This window comes from Alligator mississippiensis, chromosome 1 (genome assembly GCF_030867095.1).
Source record: "Alligator mississippiensis isolate rAllMis1 chromosome 1, rAllMis1, whole genome shotgun sequence".
NCBI classification, from domain to species: domain Eukaryota; kingdom Metazoa; phylum Chordata; order Crocodylia; family Alligatoridae; genus Alligator; species Alligator mississippiensis.
The window spans coordinates 294,310,591-294,329,284 of record NC_081824.1 but is presented as its reverse complement, the minus strand read 5'-3'; the positions used below and the strand labels follow the sequence as shown (position 1 = coordinate 294,329,284).

At 43.3% G+C, this 18,694-nt stretch overlaps 2 protein-coding genes across 7 annotated transcripts in view; one reads left to right on the top strand and one right to left on the bottom strand.

The window, feature by feature from the left end:
* Positions 1-855: 855 nt before the first annotated feature.
* LOC102575087 (carbonyl reductase [NADPH] 1) lies at positions 856-9,246 on the bottom strand. Its single transcript, XM_006271331.4, has 4 exons — positions 9,157-9,246; positions 6,182-6,493; positions 3,108-3,215; positions 856-1,559 (listed from the first exon to the last, which is right to left on the bottom strand). The coding sequence occupies exons 2-4, from the start codon at positions 6,465-6,467 to the stop codon at positions 1,123-1,125; spliced, it is 831 nt and encodes a 276-aa protein (XP_006271393.1). The 5' UTR covers positions 6,468-6,493; positions 9,157-9,246; the 3' UTR covers positions 856-1,122.
* The window catches only part of SETD4 (SET domain containing 4), a 35,275-nt gene continuing 25,767 nt past the window's right edge, over positions 9,187-18,694 (top strand). For 2 of the 6 annotated variants that reach the window (XM_059720729.1, XM_059720731.1), the window contains exons 1-6: positions 9,187-9,258; positions 12,794-12,913; positions 14,119-14,214; positions 16,929-16,966; positions 17,544-17,632; positions 18,195-18,624. In XM_059720729.1, coding sequence (XP_059576712.1) covers positions 12,841-12,913; positions 14,119-14,214; positions 16,929-16,966; positions 17,544-17,632; positions 18,195-18,624 — 726 coding nt within the window. In that variant the 5' untranslated portion in view covers positions 9,187-9,258; positions 12,794-12,840. Of the gene's footprint in view, positions 9,306-12,793; positions 12,914-14,118; positions 14,215-16,928; positions 16,967-17,543; positions 17,633-18,194; positions 18,625-18,694 lie in introns of all 6 variants that reach the window. The other 4 variants (XR_009459085.1, XM_019476381.2, XM_019476382.2 and 1 more) reach the window with 3 other exon arrangements.

Below are 18,694 nucleotides of genomic sequence, written 5' to 3'. Positions count from 1 at the left end.
CCAAAGAAAAAGTGGACTACTGTCAGGATACTGAGATGTGCCATAATGTTCATTTATATACTTATGGGCAAGTATTCAGGATAATATGAACTTGCTGCTTTCTGACTAGAACTATGTTCTGATATTGGTCCCTGAGAAAAGTAGGACATGGATATAATATGCTAAGTGCAGAAAATCTGCAATAAAGGGTAGGTTGGCATCACTTTTGTTTATGCTCATACAATTAAAATCAGACAGGGTCAGTGTTTCTACAATTGCAGAATACCCTTGGGAGGCAGTTTGAACTAGTTTTGCATTTGGTATTATTATTACTACTAAATTATTTGAATTATGATAGCGTCCAGAGCCCCCAGCCTGAAGCTGGGGCCAACTGTTTTAAGCACCGTGTGTTTACACAGTCAGAAGGAGTCCCTGTCTCAAATAGTTTCCAACCTAAATAATCAGAAATTAGGGTTACACTCAGTTCATACAACTCAACCTGTATAAAAAAGGCCTAGAAAGGAAAACTTGGAGCAAGGACGAGAGAGAGAGAGGGAGAGATATGAACATACTGACGAATTTAGGAAACATTCAGCTAAGCAACATACAGTGTCTCCTGGGCATCTCAAGGATGAGAATCTAGTGGTTTGCAGGAATAGTTTAACATTACTCTTCATCAAGTCATCCATCCTTGTTGCCTCACTTGAAACAGAATACCTTTGCCCTATGATTTGCAAACTGACAGTTGCTTTTTAGAACAAAAAAGCAGAGGCTGCCTACTCTCTCCAGCAGCAGAGTGGAATCATTAACAGGTGCACCTCCCCAGACCTCTCTCTACCCACAAAAGTGAATATAAATCCAAGAAAAGACACTGCATCCCACTGTATTGCCCTTTTTATTTCAATGTGTTCCGCATTTTTCAATAGTTACAGTAAATTATAAAGAACTTAATTCATGCTCTATTCCAGCCTGTAATTATTTTATAATAGAAACAGTTATGTGGATGTATCTGTAAAACTTAACTGGGATTAGAAAGGTCACATAGGTACTACACATCATTACTGGTACCAAAGGTAAATCAGTGATGTTTAATATAGTTTCTAACCTGCCTCTCTGGCCAAACAAAGCATTATCAAAACAAATTTACCATGTACGTACTTTCTTTTCACTAACATGTTGGCCATGAGGCTCACCAGCACCAGGAGGCAGAAGTGCTAAATAGACTGGAGTCACAGCTCCTTCATCTGGACTTTTAGTGGCATTTGGACCAGCCATGTCAGTTCTTACCCAGCCGGGGCAGCAGGCATTCAGCAGAATTTGGTCAGCTTTCCTTTTCTCATTCAACATCCTGGCATGAATTCTGGACAAGACGGTGACTCCAATTTTAGACACACCATAAGCAGTGTTGGGCCAGCCCTCCTTCTCATGCACTCCGTTCTTTGTATCCTCCACAAACTTGGTCATGAGCTTCACGAGTTCTTCCTCAGTGATTGTATCACTGCGAAACTTCTGCTGCAGGTCTCGGTTGCACTTTGCCAAAGCTGAAACCGCTACCATGCTAGATACATTCACCACTCTGCCTATTAAAAGAAAATGATATAAAAAGGTGTCCTCTGGTCATGCTGAAACTGATGTGAGTGGCCCCTGCTTTCAGCATGGAACTGCAGCTCTGCTAAACCAGAGAACCTGGAGAAGCATGCTTGATGCTCCATGGACCCCAGCTCCATGGTCTTTCTTCAATTAAGCCACTCATAGGAGTTGCTCCCAGCAAGAAGCATGGAGGCAGGGGGACTACTAGATTTTTGGAGGGTAGAAATGAGTAAAGCAGCTGGGAGCTGTGCATCCTGGGATGCTGGAGGAATGAAAGTAAAATGTTTTACCTCCCCTGACCATTCAAACAATACTCTGGAATCACATGGATAAAACACTTCCAAGATAAACCATTTTTTGAGTGGCTTTAATGGGTGAATGCTCTCATTTTAAGTGCTTTTATGCCAGTTCTAAGGTAACATGTGACAAAGCCCTCAGGTTATTTATAATAATAAGCCCTATGCTCTGAAAGTCTGCATAACTGAACCTATAACAAGGAGTTCTGATAGGGAAGCGTGTACTCTCTTCTACGTGACTGTGAGTAAAGAGGTCTTTCATAAACCTACCCACAGGTAGTGAGAATCTGTATGCAATGTAACTCATGTGGTTTGCCTACAGCAGCATCCATGCAGTGATGTGCAGACCCAAAAACCACAGAGTACAACCTGTGCCCTAGCACAGAGGGTAGGCCCACTGAGTTTATAACATCCTAGATCCCTTAGCCAGCCCCTCCATTGTCTGCGTGTTGGATTCCATTCCCCAGCAGCATTCCTTAACATACAGAGAGAAACAGGTCCTTAAAGGACAGAAATAAATGTTATTTTATAAGTGGATCTGTCCTCTGTCCTATCTGCTAAGAGAATGTAAAATTGCTTGTAAAACCATAAATCAAATGATAAACTCTCCCAACTACTCTCTGTCTTGACTCCATCATCAGTTTCCATTCAACTTATCTCAGTCTCTGCTTAAAGCTGGGGTGTTTCAAGATAACGAAAATAAACTTTGATGATTTATTTTTGTAGTAAGAGAGTGATTATTTATTTTTACCAAATTCCACTGGCCTCAGGCCTTGTGAAAGCTGCTGTTGCTTTTCTCTGTGGTGGCACAAAGAAAGCCCCTGCTGCTGCTTTTACCTGCGACTACATGGGAAGAGCACCCCCTACCAGCACTTTTGCCCGTAACAGCACAGGAAAATGATTGCTGTCAATACCCCATATCCACAGGCTGGATCCATGACTCCTGCTTTAGGATAGTTTCAAGAGTGTTGTCAGCAAATATACCCTGTCCATCTGGCTCTGTACATGCCAAGTTGAAGAATGAGACAGTGAAGCAGCCATGAAGATGCCTGCTGCCACTCTCAAGATCTCTTGTCTTCGGCATAATGAAAGGGGGCAATACTCAGGGTAGATTCACTTCCTCATTTCTAGGTGTGGTGCAGAGATAGGCAGGCACATGCTTCTGTGCATCACTCTTAAGACCATGGAAATAATATAGATTCACTCTTAATGATATTCCTGTCTCTGTTATGTAGCACTTACCATTAGGTTTTATGAGAGGCAGCAACTCTGTGCAAACATCCCTGGTTCCAAAAAAGTTTGTCTTCAGGGTAACCTCCGCTTGAGTAGTGAATGGAGTAGTATCAGCAACTTTACATTGGGTGGTGGGAGGAGGGGAAGAAACAAACATGAATGTTATGACCACAGTTCAAAATGTAACTATCAGACTTAAAAAGAACATTAATTCATTTTTCAATTATCAGGCAGGAACTACATGTTGAGCAGAGAAAGCTCCAAATGCAATGTGCCATGAAGATTGGCATGTTAAAGGGTAGGGTCCAAATATGCAATATTAATGAGGGACTGGATTTTCTTTTTTAGTAGCTCTTAGCATAGGGTTTGGGCTTTTCCCACATGAACTGATAGTATAATGCCTAAAGTATAATGCTGAAAAACAGGTCAGGTGCTGCATTCCTTATATTGGTTAATGTTCAATCATATTTTCCAGGAAAAATCCTGGGCTGTTGTCAGTAATGGGGCAAGTTGCAGCAGGAATTGTGAAAGGCAGCTGCTAGAAGGAATGTAGAATGACTCTGTTGGGAAACAGTACCCCATGGTGACAAATTCAACCATTTGAAGAACTGGACAAAATGAGCTAGTAGGCCTGCTTCCTTGTGACAGGGAAAGAGAAGAAAGAACACTGTCATTTGATGAGTGGTGGGAAGGTTCGCTGTAATAATCATATACAGATTGTTGAATCCAGCAAGGGAACACTGCCACATACTGGGACAAACTTAGGAAACTAACTGTAACTGAGCACTTGCTGCTTAATTTAGCTGAAATAGTCTTTAAATGTTTTGCTAATTACTGCCTTATCTGTTCTCCTGGGCAGCTACCAGGCATTGGATTTAACAGAATGTTCAGAGACATACTGGATGCGTCTACATGTTGCCCTATGGCAATGTAGGGATGTACTACGTCACTCTATGGTGCCCTACAGCGACATAGCAATCACACAGGTCTACATGTGATTGCTAGCTACATTGCTATAGGGGTGTCCTCCCTGCTTACAGTGCGCCGCTATGGCAACACAGTGGGGAAATCCAAGTATGTGCCACCTGTACAGTGCAGTAGAGGCACATACAGTACTTTTGCAAGTACTAAAGCACGGCTCAATAACATTGTTACCATATGGTGATGTATAGATGTGCCCACTGACACCGAGAGCCTGATTCATTATGACATTGGCATAAAACTGGAGCAACGCAGTGATGAAGCAGGCAAGTATATTGTGAATAAATATACAATATATTTGTACATTTACAATTTATTTGTATATTTATACAATGTACAATAAATTACAGAAAGCAAAGATTTTGTTGATTTTGTTTTTTATAAATATTTGTAACTTAATTCTTTTTAAAATGTATTTTAAGCAAATTCCCCGATTGTGGAATGCTACTCTTTGAGAGGTGGCATGCATTTTTCATAGCATCCACCCTGTGGGACAAAAGCCCTTTGGTATAAGTACCAACTGCTATTAGAAAGGCTTTGCTCAATCCTTCTGTGAAAAATCACTCACCAGGTATGCATACACCTTATAGAGAGATGGTGCCGCTGAGCTTGCAATGTGTGCATGAATCACTTTAACGATGAACCCAGTATTTAAGGGCAACTACATCAAGGCCTAAGAGCAGTATGCAAAATGGTACAAAAAGTTGCAATCAGGGTAGCAAGACTAAATTGAAACAAGGAAAATTTATTTTAGGCTAGATGTCTGGGAAAAGCGTTCTAAACAGGCATCTCTAAAACTGAATTAGGAAAGTAGTGGAAATACCATCATGTAAGACCCAGCTACCTATTTGCCGCATAGTGTGCTCATCAGTATGGTGAAAAAGTAACTTCAGGGTGTAACTTGAGCTAATTCTGTAGTAAAGGGTATCTACACTCACATGAACTCCTCTGAAGCCAAGCTTGAGTGAGAGCTGCCATGCTACAAAGAGTGACCGGATTAGTGGAACAGAATAGCTATGGCCTCACTTCATTACTAAAGCTAGCTTCATCAGCTCTTCAACTTCAAGCTATATATCCAGAGGGTGGCCAACTAATGGGGTTTAAAGTATCACTTAGCTTGAAGTGGAGATTTTTGTGTGTAGACAAGAGTTGGCTAGAGGCAATGCCCAAGTTGTACTTCCAGCTAACACTGCAGCAAAGACAAGTCCTAAAATGAGATCTGACAAACACACTAAACACCTGAGGTAAGGAAAGAGAATAAGTTGGGTTACCCAATTACTTGTTCCAGTTGTATCTAGTAAGAGATTTACTTGTCCTTATTGTACCAGGTGGAGAATGGGGGAAGGTTTTGTCATATTTTCTTCATCCTGTATGCCTCAGGTTCCTGCATGCTGTGATACACTAGATGTTTAATAGATTATCATCCGCCAAAGGCAGATGGAGAGTTAGGCAGTCAGGAGCAATTGCATGGAACTGTCTGGCCAGACCTGCAATGGGGCATCAGGGACTGAAGAACCCTGATCTGATCACATAAGGATTGCCTTGGTAAGGCCCAATGGAAGCCTAAGTGACTCAAGATTAGTTTAGAACAACTTGGACGCAACAGCAGGGACAAGGAGATCAGGTGGGGATAGGCTCTTCTCAAGGGCAGCAGGAGAGAGAGGGACAAAGATATAATGTGGATTCCAAAATTACAGGATTTGTAATTCTCACTGACATGGAACCTGCTTAAGTTTGTTTTGGCCCTTCAGACCTATGGACTCTGCCCTTTGTATTTCAAGCAATGGATACATGTAGGCTTATTTAGCAGAGGCTGCTGTTTCACTTCAGTTAATTTTTGGCTGCATTTGTTCCCTTAAAGGGTAACGTCCCCATAAGCAGCTGAAGTAATTTGGACCCTTGGCAGGGCTATGGAGACAAAGAGAAGAGCTGTGTCACTCAGTCAGAAGCCAAATGAACTATACCTGGGTTTGGCATCAAGAGTTACTCACGGGAACTGTACTCATGCTGAAGCCCCCAGCAGGGACCTCTGTGAAACCCCATTTCACATTCTCCAGGGAACTATACAGCACATGGGCCCTGCAGCTTAATCAGCATTTTACCTTTGAAAGCAATTCCTGCATTGTTAACCAACACATTCAGCCCTCCATATTTCTCCTTCAGGAAGTCCCGGAGAGCCCTGATACTTTGCAGATCATTGATGTCCAGCTGGTGGAAGAGCGGCTTCAGACCCTCCTTCTGCAGTTCTGCCACTGCTGCCTGGCCGCGCCCAGCTTCCCGGGCTGTCAGGTACACATCCCCAGAGAACTGCTTACACAGAGCTCGCACAATAGCAAGCCCGATCCCTTTGTTGCCCCCAGTCACCACGGCCACAGGAGTGTTCGACATTCTTCTTTTCTAGCAGATGAAACTCACTGCAAAGAAAAAAACGGCAGCTTTGTACGAGGATAAAAATAGATGTCTTCAAAAATTAAAATATATGTTTTAAATAGTTACTTATGAATAAACTCACTTAAAATTAAATGTGAAATTGAGTCCATTAAAACCAGAATTAAAACTAAGATTCAAATAGCACATGCTTGTTGACCAGTGGCAATGACTGGCTAAATGCCTGGAACCATAATTTGCTGAAGAGCTAACATAACTTTTGACAGTAGTAGGCTCTTTTGTAGGTTCAGAGAGAATATTTTTTTTCATTTCAGCTAGTTCAGTTTCATAACTAGCTCATTCATAGTTAAAAAACTGACTGGGAGTTGAAAGAGCAGGAAGGCTTGATTTCCTCCTCCAACCTATGAAAAAAATGAGGTGTGGGAAGCCTAGATCTACTGTTTCGAAAACAATCACATCAGTTCCTTAACTGCAGATAAAGTATGACTAAGGACAAATGAACAACTTACAACAAGTTAAAAGGGAATGAAGGCTTACTGAAAAGTACACGACACATGACTGTTCATGTGCCTGCTCTTACCACACAACCAATGGTAAAGGGAAAAGCTAAAACTGGGATAGTTTAGTTCTCCACAAAGCTGGATTCAAGTACTGCGATATAATTTTCACTTGTTCTAGAAACATCACCAAATGAAGCGGATCAGTTCTGCATGCCTCTGCACAACTGGTCTCTTTTTTTCAGGGGAAATGCACCTCGCCCACTGATGCTGTGGGACAATGGGTGATGTGCTCCCTTGAGGCTTGAAGGGCCTGGTACTGCATGCCCAAGGAATTTCTGTGCAGAAATATGCCCCTCAGGCCCTGGGAATGCCTGCCTGGCTTTCCACACACGTCTCTGCACATGCGGAAACCCTGATGACTTTTACTTAGAGAGATACATCCCAGAGATCTGGGGGCAGTCTCAATAAGCGGGGAAACCCTGAGTTTCTTGCATATGGAAGAGCAGTCTTGAGATTGCTCTGGACTTGTTTCTGCAAGAGGAGAAAACTGAGCAGGCATTCCCAGGGCTTGAAGGGCCCAATCCTGCACAAGATGCCCAGGGCGCACAGGATTGGGCCTCTCAGGCCCATGGACCACCTGCCTGGGGCAGCCAGACCACGTGGGCAGCTCCAGTTTGCTGGCCCGCTTGTGCCATAAAGCAGACATCCACTACTAAACAATGGCACAAATTGATACGTTTGTGGTGCACCAAGGGGAACATATGCCTGTTTGCTTGGCCTTTGTGCTGCCATAAACATTTTTATGATGGCACAAAGATGACCTCTGTTTCCACCCTTACTGTGCGGTAAACAATTTCTCCCCTTGCAGAGGCTCCACAGTAAGCTCCACACCCTGTTAACTTAGGGTGCAGGCAGAAGTGCAGCTCCTAGCTGCAACTCAGAATGATTTCTGCAAAGTGTTCTGAGTTACAAGCTTACCCCGGACCAAACAGAAGTTCATTGCTGTTTCCAGATGGAAGGGAATCTAGTTTGTGCCTGAAAGCTTGCAAGGAACAAATTTATCCAAGTATTTAGCTGATCTAATAACAGGGATAGCATCTATCCAAAGAACCTCGCCTGCCTGTTGCAAATGAAGGCAGACAAGGTTCTTTGGGTAGAGGTGGTATCTTTTATTAGATCAACTAAATCATTGGGAAAATGGTTCTTTGCAAGCTTTCGGGCACAAACACCCTTCAACAGGGTTTTTGCAACAAGTTTCATTTTTCAGGTTTTGCAACAAGCCTTGACCCCAGTCTGGGATTTGTTGCTAACATGGAGGATGCGCTGATATAAGCAATTAGGGAAAAATTACTAGGCATGTACCGGCAAGCTTGACATTTATGTTTCCAGTAGAAAATTGTGCCAAAGAATGCTTCAGTTGCTAGAGAAATTGGAGGACATTGTCCCCTCCTGATTGGTACCTGTAGCTGTGGTTAGATAAAAAAGACCCTTCTTCAGGCAGAGGGAAAGAACCATTTTTTCAACGATTTAAATGCTGGTCCAATACAAGATAGCACATCTACCCAAAGAACTGTCTGCCTACATCCTTACGCCAACACAGCTACAACCCAGAGCCGTGCAGCAACTGAACGCATTTTAGTAGCTAGGGGTGTAGGTTGTAGCCGTGGTGGTCTAAGGACATCCGCAGACAAGGTTCCTTGGATGAATCTGATATCTTTTATTAGACCAAATCAAACAGTTGGATGAAAATTTTTTCTTAGCAAGCTTTTGGGTTTAAAAACCCTTTGTCAGGCTCTGGAGGTGGTGTGTGCTCTTCCTGGAGAAAGCGAATAGTAAAGAAGCCAGAGGTAGTTTTTAGTAGCTAGCCAACTCCTCGGACTTCGGGGAAAGAAAGCCCAATAAGTAATTAAACACAAAGCCCGATCCTCGGGGAGGATCCAACCCCAGGTTTTCCCTGCGAGGTGCCTGCAACTAGGACTGAACCGAGAAAGAGCGGCCCTGGGGAGAAGCTCTGGCTGGTCAGGGGGCCAAGAATGCCGCCTGAATTAGGGAGGCCACCGGCTCGCTGCTAAGGGGCAACACAGGCGGCCCCAATGGTTCCACCTCTGCCCCCCTCCCCAGCAGGGCAAGCAGCGGAGAGCTCAACCCCCGTCCCGGCCCTGGGCACCGGAACCGCGCAGGCTACTCACCTCAGGCCTGCTCGCAGCAGCTCCGTCTGCACGGCTCGGCGCGGGGCGGGCGCGGGAGGGGAGGAGCCGCGCGGCTGCAGCAGGGCCGGCCCGGGCCTGGCGGTGAGTGCGGCGCCAAGCGGGAGCGGGCCCACCTCGGGAAGGGGAAGGTAGTTGCTCCATGTGCAGCTGGTCCTGGCTCTCCTGCCTCCCCCCGGGTGTCCCCAAGCAGCCCTTTGCCCCTAGTCACGGGACAAATCCGAGAGGTTCCCAACGGGGAGCCAAGCCCCTGGGGCCTGTGCAGCGGAGCCTTTTTCTGGAGCCAGAAAATGAGCTGGGCTTTCTCCAGGGGCAGCTGGAGGCTGAGGAGGGGGCCTCTAGGCCCGTGGGTCTCAACCTTTTCTGTTCCAGGACCGGGATTGACTTCGGGGGGTGTTAAAGTCTATGCTTCAGGAATGTGAAACACTTAGTTTTTTTGTTTTATATAGATTTATGTACATGTATACATTTTATACACACAATGCGTGTGTGTGTGTATCAGGGGTGGGCAAAATGTGGGTTGGATGTGGACCGCCAGGCCATTCTATCCGGCCCACGGGACCCTAAAAAATGTGGAAAATTAATATTAATCTGCCCCTGGCTGCCTGTCCTGTGGCCCTCAATGGCTTGCCAAAACTCAGTAAGCGGCCCTCTGCCCAATAATTGCCTGCCCCTGACACACACACACGCACACACACACACACTCTGTGTGTATGTCTACATGTACATAAATATATATATTTATGTACACACATGCATATGCATATGTACACACACACACACACACACACACATAAGCTAAGTTTTTCTCAAAGCGTAGACTTTAAATCGTCGATTGTAAGGGTCCAGCCCCCTGCACCAAGCAGGAAAGATATCTGGGCATCAGGTGACCCCAGCAAGGAGACGGTCCAGTCTCCTCTTGAAGATTTCCAGGGTAGGTGATTGCACCACATCTGGAGGGAGCTTATTCCACAGTCTGGACACCCTGACTGTGAAGTTTTTCCTAATGTTGAGCTTGAATTGGTTTTCCAGGAGTTTGTGACTAGTACTCCTGGTTGTCCCCAAGGGTGCCCTGGTGAACACTTATTCACCAAGCCCTTGATGTACTCCCCTAGTGTAGCAGTAAGCTGCTACCAAGTCCCCTCTCAGCCTTCTTTTTTCAAGCTGAAGAGTCCCAGGTCCCTCAGCCTTTCCTCGTATGGTTTGCTGTGCCAGTCTCTGATCCTACAAGTGGTCCTTCTCTGGACTCTCTCAAGCTTTACCACATCCTTGTTAAAGTGTGGCTCTGAGAACTGGACACGGTACACAGCTGTGGTCTCACCAATGCTGAGTAGCGTGGAAGAATGACTTCTTTGGTTTTGCTGGAGATGCATTGGTTGATGCATGCCAGGGTATTGTTAGCTCTGCTGGCTACAGCACCACACTGTGGTTCATGTTCATACTGTGGTATATTATTACCCCCAGGTCCCTTTCATTTGTAGTGCTGGTCAGGTTGGCATTGCCACGCCTGTAGCTGTGCAGGGGATTGTTTGTCCCCTTTAAGAACAATACTAAAAATCATGAGAGTTGGCAATACTGCATGACCCATTTGTAAATGTCAATGGCCAGTGCTGAGCCAGTGCCCCTCACTCCCAGTCCCCTGACCCCAGGCCCCAGTCCCCCCCAGTGTGTGGGACAGTGAAGAGGAAGGGGGGCAAGCAGCCCCTCACACGCTGAAGCTCTGCCAGCCTGCAAGGGAAAAGCCACCATTTCTCATGTTTTTCTCTGTTAAAGGAGAATCTGTTTTCAAAGTTTCATATATTCTAGCAACCTACTTTTGGGTCATGGCCCACAGGTAGAGAAATGCTGCTGTCATGGGCAGCACTCTCTCAGTCCTCCAGAAAATGCTTTGCAAAAGCAAGGACTCTCAGCAGCCCCAAGTGCTGAGCAGGGTTTCACTGTTGTTACTCAGCTCAGACATATTGGATGTGCCGAAAAAAGCTTGGGGGACTGGGCCCAACACAGGAAACTATAAGCCTCCTGCCACTGAGGACACATCAGCTAAATGTGTGGAACAACAAAAAAGAAAATTGGAACGGGCGTGAAGTCATGGCTTAATAGCTAGGGCATCAGAAGTGGCCGCGTGTTACTCAGCTTAGGATGCTGTCAGAAGACTGAGCACACTGTGACCTGGTACATGTTACATACATTACACACTTGAGTGGTGAACTACACGATAAATTCTGGGTGGCTGCATGGGCAGAATAATTATTGCACCAGAAAAATAAAATGACTGTCGAGCCATAAAAAAGAGTCAACTAGCAACCAAGTTAGTGCTTGAATGCATGCAACAAGTCAAGAGCTAGTTTGTATCCAGCTTTAATTTGAATGTGTAGCAGGGTCCTTAGAGATGGAGCCATATAGAGATAGAGGGCCAGAGAGCAGAAACAGAAAGGAAAACCTTATGCAGAGCTCTGAACCGTCAGGGGAGCCTCTGAGCTCAGAGGACTGCATTTGTTACCCTTAACATCCTTTTACCTCAAAGAGGTTTGCTCCTTTTAGTCGAAAATGAACACACATACCTGGTAAAGTGCATGGGACAGGTGATCTGCCTGCATCCAGGAACATTCTGTAATGGTGCTTTTTTGACTGCGCATTTGGAGAACGCTAAACTATTTTGTTTGTTCAGTTTTTTCTTTTAAATCTGTATTATATTTTTATTAATTTGTATATATGCACACACACATTCACCCACCCTCTCTGTTTATATGTATGCAAGTATATACACGTATACACACACACACACACACACGATGCACTTATCAAATCTGTCATCCTGATCCTCACCAGTGATATAGTTCAAATGGTCAAACATTAATCAAGTATATTAAAGGTGTCTGTGTAAATGATGTGCAGGCTGCCTTGGTTACAGTTTAGGTGTTAGTAGAATGTGGATAATGAATTTCCACAGGTCAATATTGTCATTAATAGACTATTGGAATATTATCTGTAATCTAATGGCATTAATAAATGTATGTTATACATTAAATATATGTTAATTTATAAAAGTGTGTGTGTGTGTGTGTATTCATAATGTTCTGATAGTTTATTGAGGAACATGATGAGAGATTTGATAAGCGTGTCATGTGGATCAGAATTGAAGTGGTAGTTGAAGTTTTTTATGCCAATGTTATTCAGTAAATAAAATAATTGTAATGGTAATGAAATATTTGTAAACATATGTATCATTTTCATTAATGCCTTTCTTTAACAGTAAACCTTTTTGATATGGATTTTATATGAGATCTAATAATTTGCCGTATAACCTTAGCTGTAGGATAATGGATGTTTCTGAGTGGAAACTGCCTTAATTTTAAATATAGAAATGCCAGGCTTCCCCAAAGGAAACTGTCCCAAGTTCTTGGTGCAAGCAGTGTTGAGGATGACTCCTTTCTCCCTTTTCCTCCTCTAGCAAGAGATAGCTTGTGATAAATTCTCTAAGCTGAAAAATGCAAATGTGTTCACAATGCAGAGCTTTACTTCTTTTGCTTATCTTTAATAAAAAAAAAGAGTATTGTATACAGAGGAGCCAAAAGAAATACTAAAATTAAAGAATCCAACTTTTCTTTTTCTTGTTCAGGTTGTGTGCATAAGCAACATATATTACCTACAGATCTGATATTTAACATGCAGAAAAGTAGAGGTCGGACAGGTAGAAAGAGAAGAAGAAAACATTTTAAAGATTTGCCTTCAGATGGAGGTACTGTACATCTTAATCTATTGCTTGCTCACTTTTATGGAAACAGCAACACTAATTAGCTAAAGATCTTTTTGCAGTATATATCTGCTAAATTCCCTACATACTTAAAGACAGTGATTGCATGTGCTAGCTGTCACATACAAAAGAACATTTATTTTCTGTCTGCCGGGGGTGGGCACTATGGATTCTGTTTCTGGTTGATGCAGGCCACTGTAATTGCTCTTAAATTCTTTGAGTCCAGACCCGGCTCATGGTCTACATCTGGCTTATGTTGCTGTGTCATGTAGCCTGCAGGGCTCCCCACAGGTCCAGTGATTTGATGATGGCATTGCACCCCTTCTGCCACATTTCCAGATCCATAGAAAGCCCCAGGCCCAGCATGTCAGACGGGGTATTGGTTCCCAGCACACAGGATTAGATGCAGGTGGTGCTGGACCCCAGAACCCGAATCCCAGTGCGCAGGAGATGGGAAGGGGGTGGTGCTGGGCCCCTGGGACTCATTCCTGGAGCTCAGGGGCAGTGTCAGGCCCCGGGATCCATACCTTGGGGGTCAGAGGGGGTGGTGCTGGGCCCCCAGGATGCAATCCCAGTTCATGGGGGACAGAAGGAGGTAGTTCTAGGCCACAGGGCCTGATCTGGCCTGCAGACTGGCCATGTACCACACTTCAGGCCCACAGAGCCAGAAGGTTGAGCACTACTGCTTTGAGTCTTATCCTGCAAAGCCCTGGGTAGTTGTTCTGAGTACCTTCAATTTCCAATTAAATAAATAGCCACAGGGGTTGTTCAGAATCTAGCGAAGGCAGGCCCATCCAAACTAAACAGCCCATTGGGCTGGCAGGCATGAGGCACACCAGTTCTTAGCCAGCAGCACACCATTGAATGATGTGGCCAGCTGCCTTTGACTCCCCAGTCTGAATAACTAGGTAACATTGACAGCTGGGCCTGCTGCGATGCAGCATTTGGTTTGAGCCTGGTGCAGGTCTTGTACTCATGCCTTCAGAGCCATAGCAAGATGCCTTAACTGCTCTGCTACCACATCCTGAACCTAGCAGACTGAAGGCTTTCTCACTGTCTTACTTTGGGCTTTATTGTATGTTATTAAAAAATACCCATCTTCGTGTAGCATCAAACTGTTCTACAGTAAGAGCACCATGATTTTAATTAAAATGGGTCTGTAAAATAATCACTCTCTCTTCTTAATTTAGTAAATTATAGTCACAAACTGGAATATATACAGCTTAAGAAATGGCTGAAAGAAAGGGGATTTGAAGACAATCATTTAAAGCCAGCACAATTTTCAGGTAATGCTTTAGTTTTAATGAATTACAGGTAGTATTTACATGTTACCCAGATTACAAGTAACTTTGTAGGTTGGCTCCTGATAAAAGAGGCAGAAACAGGTATACAGTCCAGCCTTTTATTTGCTTGCACTTCAAAATACAAAAACAAACATTTATCCCAAAGTGTGTCTGGCTACTTGAGATAGCACAACATAGGTTCTCACCTATAGCAGCTGGGGAGACTCGAGAGTGGGAGGAGGGTGGCACACATTGGCAGCAAGTCTTCCAGAATTTGCTGAGATCTCCGAAATTTGTTCTAGCCTATACCCCATATTTATAAATGTCTGGCTCTTATATTGTAATAAATAACCTCTGATTGGTTTTATTTAAATTTCTTTGTGTTACTGAACCTTTTGAGACTGGACTGATCTGGATCTCTTGTTGACTTGGCAGATGTCAGTTAGCTGGGATTTATATCTTTGGGAAAATAAAAGGGAGGGTTTCTTATCTCCTTTTCTTCCCCATTGTGGAATGCTGTTCAACACTGTTCTGCTTTTTCCCTATCTTAGTTTATAGTCTTCTTACGCAAGGCTGTTTTGTTTTTACAAATTATCTCAGCATCTTAACAAAAATATATCTATTATAGCAAAATAGCATCTAATACATTTGGTTACATCAATCACTACTACTAATATTTTAAATAAAGCTATGATATAGTATATTTGGATTAATTTATGCAGACTATTAATTTAATAGTCTTCTCTTACACTGTCTCTTTTCAGGCTTGTGCTTTGTTTAATTGTATTTCATTACTGCTTTAGTTAGACATATTGATTGCTTTATTTACTTTGCTGACCAAGCTAGTTGTCACATATGTAAAGGTTCACACTATGGTTACTCAGAAGCAGGCTTTGAGGCCTTCTGCTTAGCCATATTTCTGCAGCTTGGCTTAGGCCTCTTGAAAATGGACAAGGCTGGCAACATACAGCTGCTCCAGGGCTGTCTAATGCTGACAGTGGTTTGTATTCCTACTTGACTGGTTGACTTTAGGGATAGGTCTTTGTTGTCCCGACCTATAGACAGTAAGCCTTGTTTGTCCTTCAAGCAACTGTATACAAGGGTAAGTTCATAAATAGATTTGGAGACCCAAGAACTGGAAGCTGTTCCTAACTGGTGGATGCTTGGGATTTGTGTCCTTGGCATAGTGCAGGAACATGGAAAAAAACCTGACCTAGCTCTAAGCAAGATAACTTGGCCTAGCTGCATTAGTGTGGTACTCTGGTTGGACTAGATAGCTCTTCTGTAAAGCAGTTTATTGCTAGTTGGCCTATCCAGAGTTCCATTTTAATGTAACTATACTACTTCCAGTACCTGAGCTAACTTGTTCTCTGATATCTCTGGACAGCGCTGCTTGTGCCTTGGAGATGCATGTAGTCAGTGAGATTCTATAAAGGCCTTGGGATCCACTCATGTAGGATTGAGGTCTTAAGTGTTAATAGGGCTCCTTACAGGAGTAAACTATGTTGCATAAGTGCCAGGACCTTAGCATTTCCTCATTTAACTTGGCTCATTAATTGAACAAACATATCAGTATGTGGTAAGCAAAGTTTATAGATGTGGACTGAAGTTGATAGCAATACATGTCAGGCACTGGGGAATGTTACTATAGACATTTATGTATGCCTATTTCTTTAATAAATACAGTACTTTGAACAGTCTAATAGCATTAAATTGCAAGAGAGCAGATAGTATGTAGCATAAACTGAGGAAAAACATTGTGCTTAGATATTGCAAGGTCATGGTTAAAAATCTGAGCATAAGACTAATGGCCCATAAAAAGCAGCACTAGCAAAACAGAAAGATGTGTTTTTACAGAGAAAATTAACAGTTATTTATCTTTTTGTCTCCAAAATGGAAGAATACAGGGAGATTGTTTAGATGCAGGAGTTAAAGAGAAGGCCCCAAGAATGTGATAGAGAGCAGAGACAAGTCTGAAGTGGGGGAGAGAGAGAGAGAGAAACAAAGTTCATACATAAGGGCTGTGTCTACACATGCTATTAAGGTGAAACAATAAACTCAGGCACTTAGACACCAGAGTTTATTGCTCTTGGGCACCACCTTTATATATGTGCCCAGGACTGTAGCACTTTGAGCTGAGTTGGAGCAGTTCTGGTTAACAGGAGGCCCAGGGGGCCAGCCTCCCAGCCTGGGGCTGCTCTGACCTGGCTCAACATGCAGCAGAGGGGCTGGCTGGGGCATGGGGTGCTCCAATGAGGGCTAGCCGGCAGGCGGCCCCTGCCCTGAAGCACCCTCGTGCCCCAGCCAGGCCTGTCAGCATTTACATGTGCAGTACTGTGGAGTAAAAAACTCTGCAGCAGGGTACTACTTGTAAATACAAGTACAAGTACAACCAAGACCTATATTTACAAGTAGTACAACCTGCTGTGGAGTTAATTAGTTTCCTGTGGCCTCATAGGGCCACGTGTAGACACAAGACATGTACTGTGGAGTGAATTAGTCTACTCCGCAATAAATGTCTTGTGTAGATGCGCCCAAGATGGAGAAAGTCCATAGGGGCCCCTAACGCTGATTCTATATTGTATTAGAATTTTTAAGCTTTTAAGTTTCCCTTTTCAGGCCAGTTTTAATGAACTCTAGTTTTATTATAGTCTTATGGGGAAGACAAGTGTGTAAATTGTATTTAAATCATTCTCTTTGCTCCTGTGCTGTTTCAGATACAGGAAGAGGACTATTGACCACAAAAGCTTTTCAGGTTAGTACTTGTGCCTCATGAACAGTAGAAGCAGGTGTAGATTTTCTGGCCCAGAATCAATCTTGTGCCTAAGAAAGCCTAATAGTCCAGAGTCAGTCTGAGAGCATATCTTTTGTACTCTGAGGAGCAGGAAGCAGTTGTCTGTTAAGGAAGTCCCCTTCATAAGCTACAGCAACTCCTGATCCCTCATGCACTTTCTATAAGGGAGAGGAGGTTGATGAAATAACACCTTGTGCTTCAGTTGTTAATAGTCCCTTGGTGCCCAAGGGTGTCCATTAGCAAATACCTCCATCAAAGGGGTCTTCCTGCAGGTCCAGGGGTGTTGTGTCCAGGCCATGTTCCTGCAGTTCTGCCCGCTTGTTTAGTGTAAATGGCATATCAAGGAGGAGATGTGGTGGGGTAGAGCATAGTCCCTTAAGGGTACTCTTTCCACTGTCTTGAGGAGAGTTTTGGTGCGTAAGAGAATCTAGCTTGAAATGCTTTCCCCTCTGTCAAGGGGAGAGGTGATTCTTGTTAGCCAGTCACCAGTTACCCACAAACTGTTCATCTAACTTTTACTCTAATTTTTTCCCCAAAGGCAGAGGAGTTGATTATTTCATTGCCTGAAAAATGCTTACTCACCACTGCCACTGTCCTTAATAGTTACCTTGGGAAATACATTGCAAGGTAAGTGGAGGAAACGAAGCAGTTCTTTAAGAAGTTTCTCAGTTGATCTTTACTATTCCTCATACATTAGTCAGTTTGCTGTTTGAACTGATGTTAAGGTCTTACATTATACTTGTCTGAATACTTCCTTTGGTTACAACAAGACTGTTTACACATGTGAAAACTATTCAAATAGGTAAAGCTTTAAAGCATGGAGCCTCTTATATACCTGGATCTGTACATTACTTGTCCACAATTACTGACCATGCATGTGGTAAGAGAATGAGGACACAAAGCACTAAATGAATGTATTTCAATTTCTTTGAAATTTCAGAACAGAAGCTACTGTAGAATATTGAAGAGTATTTTACATGCTTTAAACAACTTTTACTATTTGAATTCATTTTCACAGCATGCCAGTAAAATTAAAAAAAAATAGAAATAATGAAAAAGACATTTAGAGGTGAACAACAAAGAAGTTTGCCATTGAAATTGTGTGTTAAAATCCCCAGGTTTTGAAAGAATGGTGGTGGTAGGATTTTCTCTCTCACACCTTTGTATTTCTATTATGTTTGTTCTATAGATGGAAGCCTCCCCTGTCTCCTTTGATAGTACTTTGTACATTTTTAATAGCAGAGAAACACACTGGGGAAAGATCTCTGTGGAAGCCTTACCTTGACATTCTACCAAAGACATATACCTGTCCTGTTTGTTTGGAACAAGAAGTAGTGAAACTTCTTCCTGATCCCTTAAGAAGGAAGGCTCAGGAGCAAAGAACCGCGGTCCAGGAGCTTTACTCCTCTTCCAAGCCTTTCTTCTCTTCCCTGCAGCCTTTGTTAACAGAGAATGTAGAGGCAGTTTTTACCTATGATGCCCTGCTGTGGGCTTGGTGTACCATTAATACAAGAACAGTGTACATGAAACAGCCACAGAAGGAATGCTTCTCTAGAGAGCCAGATATTTATGCACTGGCTCCTTATTTAGATCTGCTCAATCATAGTCCACATGTTCAGGTAAGAACAAGCAAAGATGACATTAATTTGTCAGTCGTGTTACGTGATATAGCACACACATTTTTGTGTC